Below are 16661 nucleotides of genomic sequence, written 5' to 3'. Positions count from 1 at the left end.
AAATGATAAATATTCATAATATATTAATCATACGCATAAAACATTCAGTAAAAATATGAAACCTGGAAAAAACATAATAATATCTTACTTTTCTCAGATATCTGCCTATTTATAGTATGTATGGCTTCAGTTTCTGATTTTGAACGCTCATGATGTTTTCTTTGCTTTGTGACTGGTAAATTTTCTTCTACACTGTCTGTAGAAGAAATCAACATTGAGCATACTAGTAATACAGTCAAAAGTCGTTAATTCGGACACCCATAATCCGGACCTCAAAGCTACAAACTTTCTGCGCATGCGTCTCGTTGACGCATGCGCGTAAGACCTTTACCGCTGCGAATTTGCGTGTGCGCGTGCGCACAATACGTTTACGAATGCGCGTTTAATGTATAACGGACGGGATAAGCTAAGCTAAAATTATCTAATTATCTATTTCAGTTAATGTTGCAGATTGCGTTGTTCCTTAATCTTCGAATTGGATCCGGATTATTATTTTTTGCAGACTGTTAGAGCAATTTTATAAAAGTAAGCTTGAACTTTCGATTATGTCAAATAGAATTTCCGATATATATTTACTAATATGTAAAGGATATACAAAGCGAAAGTATCTTTCGGAGTCCATTAAACAAAAAATGGAATTGCTGCAAAAAATGGATAAAGGCATATTCTTTGTTTATCTAAACTTAAACGTTTGTTTATCTAAACTTTGTTTATCTTTAACGCCGCAGCGGCGTGCAATGAATTGGAAGTTGATTTATCAGCACTATCCTTATCTTGAGGGAAGATGTTTTTATTTTATTTGGCTTATAATTGCTTACTCAATGTACTCCGTCTTTGATATGATTTAAATCAAATGCCTAGTCATTATAATTCGCTTCCGATAGCGAAGAAAGTGACAGAGTTTATTGAAAATGAATAAATTTCGATTGACAAATTAGTCGGTATTCTCGACACAGCAATTATAGGACTTGAACAGCGGACCTTTGTAACTGAACAAGAAATTATGTCTGTTTATAAAATTAAAGAGAATGTATTATCACATAAAAAACGAAGCAACTGAAACAACTTACATTGAAAGAAATGTTTAATAAAGTAAACCAATAAATATTAAGCTTTTCTTTTGTCAATTTTGATACCCTTTAGATCATAATTGTTCTTTATTTCGTAAATTACGGTTTCATATTTTTACTTTTATAATTTCTGCATGCCATTTTACCAGATTTAAACTGATGATCTATAATCCGGAAAAATCGATAATCCGGAATCGCCGAAGTCCCGACGAGTCCGGATTAACGACTTTTGACTGTACTTTTTACTTTTTGTATAAGGAATTATATGATCCAGAGCAAGCACATAAAATAAACATTTCATAAAGAAATATGAACGAAATACAACAAACTCTCTCTATGGAGATCCTTCATGATTTTGGACTGCAGAGGTGGTCATCTTACATAATGTTCAGTATTGATGTTTATGGTTTCAGAAAACTGGTCACTTTTATAGATTTGCTGAGTAATTTAGATTATGGCAAAGTACATAAGGATTACGTGGAAGATGGCTTTGTGGTAGAGTTTTTAAAACTATTTATTTTCAGAAGAGGTCACCAAGACAGTTCATTGTATTATAAAAGTAAACACAGAATTTTTACCTTTATGACAAATCACATAATTTTCGTAATTTTCTGGTTCTGTAACTTTTAAGCCAGCATAAATACCAGGAGTTACACCATAAGTAAAACTGGAATCGCTACTAGAAACGCTACATTCTCCTATAATAATAATAAAAAAATAAGATATTAATACAAGATCTATGAAAATGAAATCTAATATAAGTCAAACCTTTTCTAGGAGAGGGTGGGGTCAAATTTCTGTTAATCAAAATCACAGGACTGATCAAATCTATCATTTTATTAACCCCTCCCCCCAAAAAAGTTACAACACTTTTGCTCTTAAGATTACTTAATAGTTGTTTAGAATTTTAAAGTAACCATTTTGAGTAACTAAATAACCATTTCAAACTTCTTTGAAATATATACTTTGATAATCATACCAAATACAAGCCAATTTCTTATCATTTTCCAGATTTTGATTTTGAGACTTGCACTAAAATACTTAACCCAATGATTACATCTCAAATTAACATGGTAGCTGCAAAACACCTGGCAGTTGGAACTATAGTTATCTTTCCAAAATAGGAATACACCGCTCGACATTAAAAATGCGACACCAAGAAGGAGTGGTCAGAAAATGAAAAAAGACAGAGAAAGCAAGCAGCAATAAGTGATCTTTATTTCAAAATGATAGTCAGAATACAGAGTGAGAACGGCGTCGGCTCAGCAGGATGTAGGGCCACCGTGGACAGCGATGCATGAAGAAACACATCTAGGCATAGAGTCAATAAGAGTACAGATGGTGTCCTGAGGCATGGCTCTCCATTCCCTTTCAACTATTTGATACAGTTTGTCTTCTGAACGAGGCAGGGGCAGAGCGTGTACACGGAGTCCAATCATATCCCACACATGTTCGAATGGTGACAGGTCAGGAGAGTACAGTGGCCAGGGAAGCATCTGTATACCTTGCAGAGCATGTTGGCAGGTGCGAACACTGTGTGGTCGGGCGTTATCCTGCTGAAAAATTGCATTAGCCAGCCCCTGAAGGTAAGGGATTGTCACCGGCCGCAGTACATTATCCAAGTATTGTTGGGCCGTCATAGTGCCCTGAATACGAACTAGAGGTGACCTGCAATCGTAGGCAGTAGCGCCCCAAACCATTATGCCACACTGTTGTGTGGTGGGGCGTTTCCACAGTTACTGCCGGACTAGATCTGTCTCTACATCGACGCCACACACGTATGCGGTGACTGTCACTGGATAAACAGAAGCGTGACTCACGTGAGAACACGAGGTTTCACCATTCTATCATCCACATCACTCCAGTTCGGCACCATTCTTAACGTTGGCGTCTATGCTGTGGGGTCAATGGTAGTCTTCTTAACGGATGCCGTGAGTGCAGGCCACATTCAACCAATCGACGGAAAATGGGTCTGATTGACTTGGGAACATCCAGGGTATCTTGCACATGCTGCAGAATCGTGGTACAAGTGACTTGCAGGACATGCGTGCTAACATCACTCTGGCTGCACCTGCACCCTTCCTTCTTCCAACATTTTCTTGTTCCAAACATGTTCGCCATAGCTGATGCACCGTGCTCACATCCATGTGGGTATCAGCTGCAATTTTATGTAAGGACCAACCCGCCCTTCTCAATCTGATCACCATACCCTTCGTAAAATCGTCTATCTGCTGGAAGTGCCTTCGTTGACGGTGGCCTGGCATTCTCTCCTATTACACGTATTCTCCGGGACAAAACCCAACTTTCTTCAATAATTCGTCTGGCAGAAATAACGACACGAATATTGCCCATTTTGCACGTTCCTTCCCTTATATCTTACTTCACGTGCGTCAGAGAGCTGCGCATTTAACATCATTCACATAACTCAGTGACGAGCATCTACTCTAAAATGTGCATAAATTTCTGACCACTCCTTCTTAGTGTTGCATTTTCAATGTCGAGCAGTGTATTTAAAAATCATTGATCTGAAACAGCAATTCAGAGAAAAGTGCCTGCAGAAGGGAAAGAAACTTTGAACTGGGGTGTCTACATTCTGAACACTTGGAAGGAGTTAATTAAAGTGTCACATTTGTCATTGGTGCTCAAGCCTTATGACCAACGAAAGGTGCACAAATGTCTGACTACCAATGTGCTCATAATCTCAATATTAGCAATAAGAATATAATAACTGGAGATCTACTTTAAGATGATTTAATTATATCTAATGTTTAAATTTGAAATACAAATAACAAAATACACATTTTAAATTATGCAGCTTTTACTGGCAAATTTCAGTCCTTTATTTTGAAAATTTTATTTCATTATTTATATGATGCCACTGAATAAAAAGTACTGAAAATGATAAATCAGGTGAAGTACAACTTATATAAAGATTCTTGCAATATGACTATCTTGAGCTGCATTTCCTTTTCAAATTTCTGTGTGAGTTATGTTTGAAGAACTGATGCAATGCGCTTTGGTCATTGTTTGGACTCCCTTCTAATCACTTCATCGCAAGGTTGGGCAACTATTTTTATGCTGGGGTTCACTCTTCCAATTATCATATCAGAAACGGCAAGAATGTTTTTGGTTACCCTGTATGATTTAACAGATTAAATAAAAGGTTTAAATAAGATTTCATTTATTAATCCTTTTTTAAACAAATCTTAATAAATTCAAATGACTCCCCCCTCACATAAACATTTTCAGATTCGCTAACACATGTACAAACTTCTAGGAGGGGCAGCTAGTCAAAGATCATTTGGGATCGGATAGTAATGCAAGGTTGGAAGTGCAATCATAATGTGATAAAGGGAGTGGTTGGGGAGCCACTAAAATGTCTGCACAGAAAATTGTGATTCAACAACCAGCACAAGGGTACAGTTACAAGTAGAAGTGGATGGGACACCAAAATTTGACCATTGGTTTTTATGGGTGTATTTCCATTGCACTAATTCTGAAGCTCTGCCCTAATATTGATAGAGAATACTATACAGGTCCCATTCTTGTCACTAGATGGCGGGCATTCTTCCTTTCTTTTTCTCTAATTGAGATCTGGAAAGGAGATTAGATTCGAACCACTCAAAGGAGCGTAAAGACAAACTTCTGACTTAGAAACCAACTAAAATGTACTGTCTTAAAGTAATTATCAACTATCATGTAAATACTGTAATATAAAGATGTATGTGTAAATAAAAAGTCATTAAGACTTAATTGAAGTTGTAATTTAAATCGAATGTAAAAGCAGACAAAGGTCTCTCAAATAGAACTATGGATTAGAAACAATATTTTTAGTGGTGCTTTCACCAAGGGAATTTTGGATTAGAATCTAGCAGATGGATTACCTATGAACAGGTAAGCAATTTTCTTTTTACTTTGAAATTTTGGAAAAAAAAAAAAAAAAAAAAAAAAAACTGAGTTTCAACATTGTGATTACTTAATTTTAAACATGGAAGCTTTAGACAAACCGAAGCAGAAACGTATGAATGAATGCAGTAGTGTTACGAAATTAATTACAAAAATAGAATCTTTGTTATCAGAAAATATTGAAAACACAAACATTCAGGAATTGCAGAAGATGAATGAAACAATTTTCGGAAGAGAAAACACGTTGAAAATGTTGAATTCACAAATCGAAACTCAGTTAAAAGATGCCAAAGAATTTGAAAAAGATATTACTGCAAGTGATAAATACAATGAACAAATTATGTCTGCAAAGTTTAGAATTAAAATAAGATTAAATAAATGTAATGAAAATTTTTCTGTGAAAAATGCATCAGATGCAAATTCTTTGAACACTTCTGTTTCTGAAATAAATGTATCGTCATTGGCTATGAAATTGCCAAAGTTAAAGCCAAAAGTCCCTTGGTGAATTTCAAAAATTTCAGGAGATGCACGAAAATGGTTAGAATTTTTTAACAGTTTTCAAGCTGCGATTGATCAAAATAAAGTGTTAACCAAGATTGAAAAATTCGTATACTTGAAATCATTATTGACAGGGCAAGCATATAATGTCACTGAAGGATTTTAGTTAACCGAACACAATTACTATTCGTGCTTAGAACTTTTAAAAAGAATGCTTTCGAAAACCAGAGAAAATTATAAAATCACATATGAATAATCTTTTGGACATAGAAAACCAGTTAAAAATTCTTCTAACTTAAATGCACTAAGAAGATTACACAACGCTTATGAAATAAATATTCGAAGCTTAAGTAATTTAGGAGTAACTTCAGGTTTGTACAGAGAATTGTTAAATCCGATATTATTGAAATTATTGCATCATGATTTGATTCTCGAATATCACCGAAAGTGTGATCCAAAAGAGGAATCTGATGTTACAGGTTTAACTGCTTTTTTGAAAAAAGAAATTAAATGCTGTGAACAAACGTACACACTTAACAAACCGGATCCGAAATTCATTCCATTGAACAGAAAGAATAAACATTTCAATAAACACAAAAGTAATTTTAAATACACAAACAATAAGTTTAACTCTAAAATTAACTCATCGTCGGTGGCAGAGTTAATAGCTCCTGTAAAAGAAGAAAATTGTATTTTTTTTTTTTTTTTGCAAAAATAACACACATAGTAGTGAAAAGTGTAATATGAGTGTAAATGAAAAACGAAATTTGCTGAAATTACAAGGTAGATGTTATTGTTTGCTTGGATCAAGGTCATAGATTGTCAGACTGATCCAAGAAAAACTCTTCTGTATACTGCCACAAAAAACATAATGTAACCCTTTGTTACAAAAATGAGAAATAACCCAAAGGATCACAATCAAGAGGTGTAGAAAATTCAGCATGCAATCATATTAGCATCGGTAAGAATAAAATATTTTTAGACAGTGACAGTAGAACTTTAAAGTAGGTCACACAATAAATTAGTTTGTTGTTTATTTGACAGCGCTAGTCAACACTCATATATTCAGAAGCATCCATCTAAACAACAGGGATTAAAAGTTGTGGGAAAAGAAGAAATAACGATTCACACTTTCGGATCTCAAGTTCCTACCAAACAGAACTGCGCGTGAGTAGAAGTAAAAATTAAAAAAAATTTTTGATCATCAGGAATTAATTATTGAGGTTATAGAGACTGATGAAATATCGAATGCTGAGCTAGACTATCCTCCGCAAAATATTAAGGAGTTGTTAAAAGATAGGGGAATAATTTTAGCGTATGTTGATCACGAATCTTTAGATAACAACAACATATCTTTACTCATTGGAGCTGATAATTATTCGAAATTAGTAAAAAACAAAATTGAACGTTTGAACTCAACATTAGTTACAATGGAAACCAAAATAGGTTGGATTTTAATGGGAAAACTATTTGATCGTATTAAAGATGGGGAAAATGTAACTAATGCCATCATAGTGACTTCTTTATTCACACATCGAAGATTGGAAATTTGTGGAAATTAGATTTATTGGGGATTCGAGATCCTGTTGAAACAAAATGCAAAAAGGAAATCGAAATTGCCGCATTGAATCATTTTAACAAAACTGTTACCTTTAAAGGGGGAAGGTATGAGGTTCAGTTGCCTTGGGTAACAGAAAAGGGCTGTTTAAGTCAAAATTTCGATATTGCTAGACAGCGTTTAAACAGTACGACACACCGGTTGATACAAAAGGGCAAATTCGAGAATTACGAAAATGTTTTCACAGAATAGTTAAATGATGGAATTATAGAAGAAGTCCCTGAACACAAAACAAATAATCAGTGTCACTATTTACCACATAAAGGGGTATTCAAAGAAACTTTGACCAAAAAGAAAACCGGCCAAAGAAACTGTGGCCGGTGTTTTGAAATATTCCTGTAAAGACAGTTCTGTTCCTGTAAAGACAAAAATTCGCGCTCACTTAATCATTGCCTAGACAGGGTCCAAATTTGCTGGAACAAATTATTCCTATAATTTTAAGATTTTGCAATAATAGAATAGGAGCTAGTTCAGACATAAGAAAAACTTTTTTGTAAATGTCAGTGAATAAGAGTAATCGAGATTTCTTATGATTTTTATGGTGGAAAGACTTTAAGAAGGAGGAACTTAGAGTTTTTAGACATAAATGTGTTGTTTATGGATTGAATTGCTGTCCTTTTTTATTGGTTCCTGTATTAAGACATCACATTGATCTAAATTTGTTTAAATATCCTGAAGCAGTGGAAAATTTAAAAGAATCATTCTATGTAGATAATTGCATCACATCTGTTCCTGATGAAGAGATGCTTACACGATTCATCAAAACAAATATTAGATTTTGCGTCATTTGATCTGAGAGGGTGGGAGCACACTTCTCTTTTGAAATCTGAAGACAGTGTAGAACCTACTTCTGTGTTGGGAATTTTGTGGGATAAGGAAGATGATAGCCTTTTCTGTAAGGTGAAGACTGCTACTGACAAACCAGTGAATCTTACTAGAAGAAATATATTGTCTGCAGTACATCACATTTTTGACCCATGGGTTTTCTCTGCCTGATAATGCTTACAAAAAAAAAAAAAAAAAAAAAAAAAAAAACTATTGTTAAAAATTACAAATACACAAATATACCCGAAGACTTAGGAAAAGAGTACTATTTGTGGATTGATGATTTGTCACTTTTATCCAGTATTAGAATTCCAAGGAATTTAGATATAAATGGAAGTCTTAGTCTTCATACGTTCTGTGACGCAAGTAAACAAGCCCATGGATGTGTGATTTATTTAAGAAAAGAAACAAGTCAAAATGTATCGGTATATTTTCTTCTAGGTAAAAGTAGAGCGAGTCCATTAAGAAAAATGACCATAAATCATCTAGAATTATTAGCTTGCTGTATAGAAGTCAGATTCGCAACTCTTGCTTTACAAACACTCATATTAGACAACATTTCTACGAACTATTGGACAGATTCGGGTGCTGTTCTTTCTTGGATCCAAAGAGATGACCATTGGGCGCCATTTGTCGCAAATAGAGTAAAAGAGATATGAAAATTGTCATTGGAATCTGAATGGCGTCACATTCCAGGGAATTCGAATCCTGCAGATATACCATCACGAGGGTGTTTGATTAAGAGTTTTGTGAAATCTCGATGGTGGCAAGGGCCCGAATGGCTTATGAAGAACAATGAAGAGTGGCCAACTTGTGAAGTGATTACTAATGAAGAAGAAATCATGAGAGAAAAGCGAAATTTATTTCGACTTTGGCTAATATCACTGCTGAAAAATGGTATATGAATTACTTTTCAAGTTACTTTAAAATTGTGAGAATGATTTCTTGGATTTTAAGATTCATAAATAATTGTAGACAAGGAGGAAGAAATTCTGACAAAACCCTGAGTGTTGAAGCATTAGACATTGCGGAGAGGAAATTATTGAAGATCATTCAACAAGAAGCATTCTGTAATGAAGACATTTTACTTTCAGAGATGGAGAAGAAATCGTAAAGTTGAAGACGAAGATTTTAAGAAGACATGACGATGAAAACTTTCAGTGCCCCAATTGTACTTCCATACAAACATGAATTAGTAGAAAGAATGATAGAAGACTACCATTTACAACTTTTACATTGTGGTACTCAAGTTCTTTTGACCAACATTCGTCAAAAATTTTGGACAATAAAAGGAAGAAAAACAATTCCTTACTAAATGTAGTATTTCATCTCGATGTACTCCGTCTTTGATATGATTTAAATCAAATTCCTCATCATTATAAATATCATGAATACAAATCAAATAGTTTTCTGGTTGCAATTTTCTAATTTCGACTATGTGCAATGTATGCTTTACGCATGCGCGCGTTGAAAGAAATGTTTAATAAAGTAAACAAATAAATATTAAGCTTTTTTTTTTGTAAATTTTGATACCCTTTAGATCATAATTGCTCTTTATTTCATAAATTACGGTTTCATATTTTTAATTTTATAATTTCTGCATACCATCTTACCATATTTAAACTGATGATCTATAATCCGGAATCGCCGAACTCCCGAGGAGTCCGGATTAAAGACTTTTGACTGCAATTCCTTACTAAATGTAGTATTTCATCTTGATGTACTCCGTCTTTGATATGATTTAAATCAAATTCCTTGTTATTATAAATATAACGAATACACATCAAATAGTTTTCTGGCTGCAATTTTCTAATTTCGACTATGCGTAATGTATGCTTTACGCATGTGCGCGTTGAAAGAAATGTGTAATAAAGTAAACAAATAAATATTAAGCTTCTTTTTTTTGTAAATTTTGATACCCTTTAGATCATAATTACTCTTTATTTCATAAATTACGGTTTCATATTTTTAATTTTATAATTTCTGCATGTCATCTTACCAGATTTAAACTGATGATCTATAATCCCGAATCGCCAACGTGTCCGGATTAAAAACTTTTGACTGTATTCAGCCTAAAAAAGACAGTTCTGTAAAAAATGGAATCTCATACCAAATATATGACGAAAAATCAAATTCCTAATTTTAACGATCAATCTAATGTGCAATCCTCCAACTTGGCTACTGCTGCACAAAACCAACCAGGTAAGAGTAATGTTCAATTTAATGTTGCAGATATTAGTAATGCTCTGAAAAATTTAAATGTTTCTAATGTTAAAATTACTAAGCAAATCTCTTCTGAAAATAATGCTTCCAATTCTCCACAGGAGAAAAAACAAAGTTCAGAATTTAACAATATTTTTGGAATTTAAAACATAAAAGTAATGAATAATGAATTTAAAACTTTCATGCCTAAACTGAGAGAATTAACAGATCCTGTTGATAAAATGTTCTTAATTTTCGAAATAGTTAATGAAATTCATAATGTATCAGTGTAATCAAACTATGCCTTTAACTATCATTACATGGAACGCAAATGGATTGCTCCCGAAAGCTTATGGAGCTCAAGGAGTTTTTACACGAATTTGTCCCTGATATTTTACTCCTACAAGAACACATGCTTGGCCATAACTTTTTTAGAGCTTGCAATTATGTCACGCACAGATGGGACAGATCAACTGTGGGCAGATATGTGCCCAGAGGTAATGCAAGAGGTGGACTTATTTTAATTAAGCGCTTCATTTCTCATTATGTAACTCCATTACCACAGCTTTTAGCAATTGAAGCTCTAGCTATTACACTCACTCCAAACACATCACGACCAATCATCATTATCTCCACCTAATTTCCTATACACACACCTGCAAACTCTGTAAAGACAGATTTTCAAACACTATTAAATATTAACAATCGAGTCATTATAGGTGGAGATTTCAACGCACACCACCGCAAGTGGAATTGCTGGGATATTAATCCACACAGACGCATTATCAGTCACTTTGCCCAAGTGCCAATATTAACTTAGCATTTCCAGAAAAACCAACACACTGTGGGATTGGTAGACCATCTGTCATTGACCTTTTTCGTTTTAAAAAATATTAACTTGCTGAGTTATATAGAAAGCATGGCTGAAATGTCATCTGATCACAATCCTGTTATAATGGAAATCAATACCAATACTTACAATAAAACAATAAACCACTCAAAAGAGCCCTTATTACGAACTGGGCAGGTTATGCCAAAGCTCTAAACAACATTCAGTACCCAACAAACACAGTACAAACGAGAGATAAGTTAGACGCCCTTACAGAAGAATTCACTGAACAGCTGCATGACGCATTACTCAAAAACAGAAAAATTGCAAGAGAGAATAAGAGATATAAAAACAGTGACATAAAAGAACTAATCAGAAAACGAAACCACGCACGCAAACAGTGGCAAAAATTCAGATATCCTGCTGATAAAACCTTACTGAACCAGCTAAATCAACAAGTCAGGACTCTATTAAAAAAACATGCACAACTTGACTGGACCAGACATTTAGAATAGCTTTCAGCGGATAATTCGATCTGGAAAAAAAAAATTTCTAAATTTAAGAGACACAACACCAATATTCCGTCCATTAATGGCCTCAATGGGATCACATACACTGATTTTGAGAAAGCTGAGTCTATTGCAGAAAACTATGCTTCTCAATTTCACACACACAACATCTCTCACCCACAAACAGAACACTTAAGTTTCTTCCCTCAACACACAATTCCAATCAAGAACACACACAAACAACACACCCTTAATTATGCCATCAGAAGTTAGTAGTTATGTCGAGAAGAGAAAAAAATCATAAAAGCCCAGGATTGGATAAAATAAGCAATAAAATTATAAAGGAAATGGGACCCAAGATGCTCTGCAAGTTCACGAAAATCATCAATATTATGATCAAAATACAGCATTTACCGACCAATTGGAAGACGGCTATTATCACCCCGATTTTGAAGCCGAGTAAAGATCCAACCTGCGCTACATCCTACAGATCCAAAAGTCTCTTATTGACACTAAGCAAGATCACAGAGGTTGATATCCTGGCAAGAATTCACGATTTTCTGCAGGAAAATAACATCTTTGTTCAAGAGCAGTATGGATTTAGAAGGAAACACTATACCACACAACAGCTATACAGAGTTACGGAATTGATCGCTGATGGATTTAAGAAAAAAAACTAATCACCGGAGCTCTTTTCCTCGATATATTGAAAGCTTTTCATTGTGTATGGTTACAGGGCCTCACTTACAAACTAATCACTCTGGGTTTCCTAGATTACATCATAAACATCATCAATTCCTATCTTAATGATGGACACTTTGTTGTTTGTTATAACAATACCCACTCTACACGTAAAGCAACCCTTGCTGGCTTACCACAGGGAAGCTTACTTTCACCCACTTTATTTCCAATTTATACGAACGACAACCCACACAACCCCCTCACTACACTAGCACTTTATGCAGACGATACTGCGATCCTCCACCAAAACATGTCTATGGCCGCAGTTGTACAAACATTATAAGAACACAGCCATGCACTAGAGTCGTCCTGGATGATAAAATGGAAAATTTAGATGAAGGTGGAGAAATCAGAAGCTGTTTACTTCGCCTACAAAAGTCAACCTGGGTATCACCCTCAAAATGTATGGTATCAGTATTCCCTGGGCCAAGCAAGTTAAATACCTAGGTGTCATTTCAGACCAAAAACTCACATGGGCCCCACATGTTACATATACTTTAAACAAGTTTCGGGGTGTTAAAGCTTTACTCAACCCCCTAATTGCCCGAAACTTGAATTTGTCTATTCAAAAAAAAAAGTTCTATTCCAATCCATTATACATCCCATCATCACTTATGCCTGTCCGGTCTGGGGTTTTCTATGTGACACAACTATGAAAAAAATTCAACAAATCTGTGCAAAATATGACTTTGAGACAGATGGCAAATTGCCCCTGGTTCATTAGGAATGATGCAATTCATCGTGAACTCAATGTAAATAAAATCAACTTTTGCTTTGCAAAAATTGCAAGAAAATTTTTTAGGAACATTCATACAGCTCTATCCCACAGCTGGATTATAACTATCAGGATAGAGACAACCGAAAGTGGTCCTTAAATACGTAAACTGTGATTGTTTTCTCTATTCCCCTTGTTCATATACCATAAAATCTCATATGATAACCTAATAATGATTTATTTCCACTTAATTATACTCTGTTTTAAATCACGACATAGGTGTCGCCATCTAGGGTTTAATATCATAACTACTGTTAGACTTTGAAATATATATGTTGCCATCTGGTAGAAAGTGCTGTCACACAAGTATTGCCAAAATTTTATGTATTAAATTTACTCAGTTATTTTGTATTTCATCCAGCTTAATCTTTATTTTAATTCAATAGAAGTAACTCTTATTATATTCCATGATCTTTTTACTTCAAAATAGACCCACGCCATTCTCTAAGATTGTTCAATATGTTATTTCTTTTTAACCCCTTCCCCCCCGACCAATGCCTGTTTTGCAAGTGGATGCACTTCTTTTTTCAGGTTTCACCATTGGACAAGAAGACCAGTAGCTCCCCCTCCTGCACCCAAGTACCTCCACAGACAATGCCTTTCAACTCAGATGAGCTCTCGTCATTCTGACGCTAGCACATAATAACAGCTATGCTGTATTGCATGTTTAGGATAACGGTAGCATTTACATTTACACCACCGGACATCATTAGGAGAACTTTTTCAACACTTGCTGTATCCAAAGACTCTAATATCGCACTTTCACGAGATTTTTATCTCAATTACAAACTTTGTCACATTAGGGTAGAAAAGATGTGCCATTTTCGCACGAGTTCAACACAGGATGTGGTTTGTGGTTTGATAACCCGGGTACCTGCTGACAAGTGTTTCTAACACCTGAGTCTTCAGACGATTTTACATGATACTGGTGATGTAAATAAAACTTACACTTATCCAACGATAATTTTAAAGCATTATTAATTATCCAATCCAATGCATTGAAACTGAACACAAGGCACTTTGCTTCTGCTCGTCAGACAAAGCAGACTGTTGGCTGTTTCTCTTCTTAGCACAAAGAAATAAAAATATGTAAATGTTTTCAAATAAGCATTATTGGAGTGCCAAATTATTTGTATCTGCAAATGTCAATTGAAATAAAAATGAATATTTAACCTGCTTGCTACCAAGTTTGCTGTTTATTATGGATTAACAATCAATACATTCAGATGTTCAATTTTCAGGGCACCAGCAATTTTATTATAATACTAATTATTATTATTTTGTTTTATTTACTTATTTTTTCTGAAAAAAGGGAGAAAGAATAACATACCTAAAGTAACATCTCACCATGGTTTATACTTAAAACTTCAAATATGCACACTAGACATTTTTCCATAAATAAATATGTCTTGACTTCAATTCAAACTAAATAAAAACACTTCAATGTTGAGGAAACACAAACATTTATTAGCTTAAATCTATCCCATCCATAATTTGGTAGCTCTGTAGCTGCCTTTTTGCTTGGCACACATCTCAAATTGAAGCATTCTATCAAAGTTTTATAATTATTACTGAGAAACTTATATCCCTGATGTCAACTAGGCAATCAATTTCTTTTATTTTTTGCTTTCATCACTGCATGATTAACAACTCGTGGCTGCTTGAGAAATGATTCATGAAGCAATGTCTAAAACAATTGGATTTGAGTCAAATGTGCTGCGAAGCATTGAGTCTGCTGATGAAGGGAAACTTATATTTTGGAAAAAATAGATTTTGTAAATAATATTCATAAGCTAAATTATATTTAGTACTGTATGAATATTAGTGTTTATATTTAATGCTGTATGAACATTTATTAATATTAGTATCTATAATTATATTTAGTGCTGTATGAATTAAGAGTAACTGATTTGTTATTCAGATAAGTCTGAAATATATGTGGGATAGAATCACTTAAATAATTAATATAATTTAGGGATAACTTATACAGCAGGTAGCAGAATTAAGATAAAATTTAGTGGAACAACATGAATCAAAGTCGTTAATCTAATGATACACTGCCAATAGTGTATAGTGCGTGCTAGCTAAGCATTAATCTATTCTAAAATGAAATACTACTCAATATATGTATCTAAATGCAAAAACTAAACTATAACAAAAGTGAAAAAAATTTCAAAGAGGTTGTTTAGAATGAAAAAAATTTCTATTAACAATTCAACAGGAATAGGAATTTTTGACTTAGCAATTACAAGAACTTTGCAATTCAACAAAAAATTATATTAGGTATTAGGAGTACAAATAAGTTTCACCTGTTTTTCAAAAATTACATATTTGTTGTTAAAGAACTATATGTTATGCTTTATTGAAAGTTTTGCTCATTGATAGCAACTACTTTACCCCCATCTTCCTGGCAGCACACAGATACATCAGAAGAAAGCTTCATCTTTCGAGGCTATTCATAAATCAATCTAGTTTTTGGTATCTTCATAGGATGTACTCAGACAGGCCATGTGTCAACAATCGAAACAAGCAATAAATAATCAAAAGGAGCAATGTCTGATGAATACAGCAGGAAGGGGAAAATTTCTCATTTGAATGCTTCCAAGTAGGTTTTGGCCAGCGATGCAACACTTGGATGCATTATCATACATAAGAATAATTTTGTACTGTCTAGAGTAGTAATGGCTGCATTTTTATTTGAGTGTTCAGCTCAGTCTCATCAGTTGTGTTCGATAAAGAGCCTTAGTAATGATTTCATTTGGTTTGAGCAACTCATAGTACATGACGCTAAGTAGATCCCACCATATATACAACATGATTTTTCCCCCATTAAAATATTTGGCTTAGTTGTAGATATTGAAGCATGGCCAGGTGGTCTTCATAATATCTTCTACTTTGGAGTATTGTAGTCAACCCATTTTTCATCACCAGTGACTATACGATAAAAAAATTCCATTCATTTATGCCTGGCAAGCAGCATTCCATGTGTGAAAAATTGTCATTTGATGCTTCTCAGTTTCAATTTATATGGAACCCAATTTTTTTGCTTTTGAATAATTCAGTGATTTTAAACAATGTGAAACTGATTGCTTGCTGAGTCACTCCTAATGTTAGTACAAGTTTTATTCATGTTTTGCATGAAACTTCATCCAATAATGCCTCCAATTTTGCATCTTCGTACATTTTCATCCCTCCGCTCTTTCACTTTGATGTCAAATTTACTATTTTTAAACTTTTGATACTACTCATTAACAACTTCTCTCTTTTAAGGCAGCCTCACCATATGCTTCTACAAGCAATCGAGACACCTTGGCTCCAGATTTCTTTAAATTAAAGAAGCTAATCAAAAGTTCCCCCAAACAGCACTCGTTCGGTTCAAAACTCGATATATTTGCATGAAAAAATTATATGATGCTGATAAAAATCGCTAATATTTCAAGATTATGTTGTTAGCAGATGTCCAACTTTACAATATGATGTTTTACATCAGAAAATTTTAATCATAACTTACTTGTGGTGCCATTGTTTTTCAATGGCAGACACCTATTCGTACTCCCAATAATTTAAAAAACTTAAAAGAAATGGTTAATAAAGCAAACAAATAAATATTGAGCTTTTTATGTAAATTTTGATTCCTATGTACGGATTTATATTTATTTTGAATAACAATTTAAGTTTTTACTTTCTT

At 34.0% G+C, this 16661-nt stretch overlaps 1 protein-coding gene and 1 long non-coding RNA gene across 6 annotated transcripts in view; one reads left to right on the top strand and one right to left on the bottom strand.

Moving 5' to 3' along the window:
• LOC118199234 (uncharacterized) overlaps positions 1-14149 on the top strand; it is a 54414-nt gene extending 40265 nt beyond the window's left edge. The window contains exon 2 of the long non-coding RNA XR_015041685.1: positions 13505-14149. This is a non-coding gene — a long non-coding RNA (uncharacterized LOC118199234). The remainder of the gene's footprint in view (positions 1-13504) is intronic.
• The window catches only part of fab1 (1-phosphatidylinositol 3-phosphate 5-kinase fab1), a 150432-nt gene that overhangs the window by 12665 nt on the left and 121106 nt on the right, over positions 1-16661 (bottom strand). For all 5 annotated transcript variants that reach the window (XM_035371031.2, XM_085818746.1, XM_035371032.2 and 2 more), the window contains 2 exons: positions 1649-1768; positions 89-196 (listed from right to left, as the gene is read on the bottom strand). In XM_035371031.2, the coding sequence (XP_035226922.2) occupies positions 89-196; positions 1649-1768 (228 nt within the window). The remainder of the gene's footprint in view (positions 1-88; positions 197-1648; positions 1769-16661) is intronic.

The sequence above is a fragment of the Stegodyphus dumicola genome, chromosome 6 (assembly GCF_044657685.1).
Source record: "Stegodyphus dumicola isolate Sdum_Otavi_A_Nest chromosome 6, ASM4465768v1".
Classification (NCBI taxonomy): domain Eukaryota; kingdom Metazoa; phylum Arthropoda; class Arachnida; order Araneae; family Eresidae; genus Stegodyphus; species Stegodyphus dumicola.
This window is presented reverse-complemented; position numbering and strand designations above follow the sequence as displayed.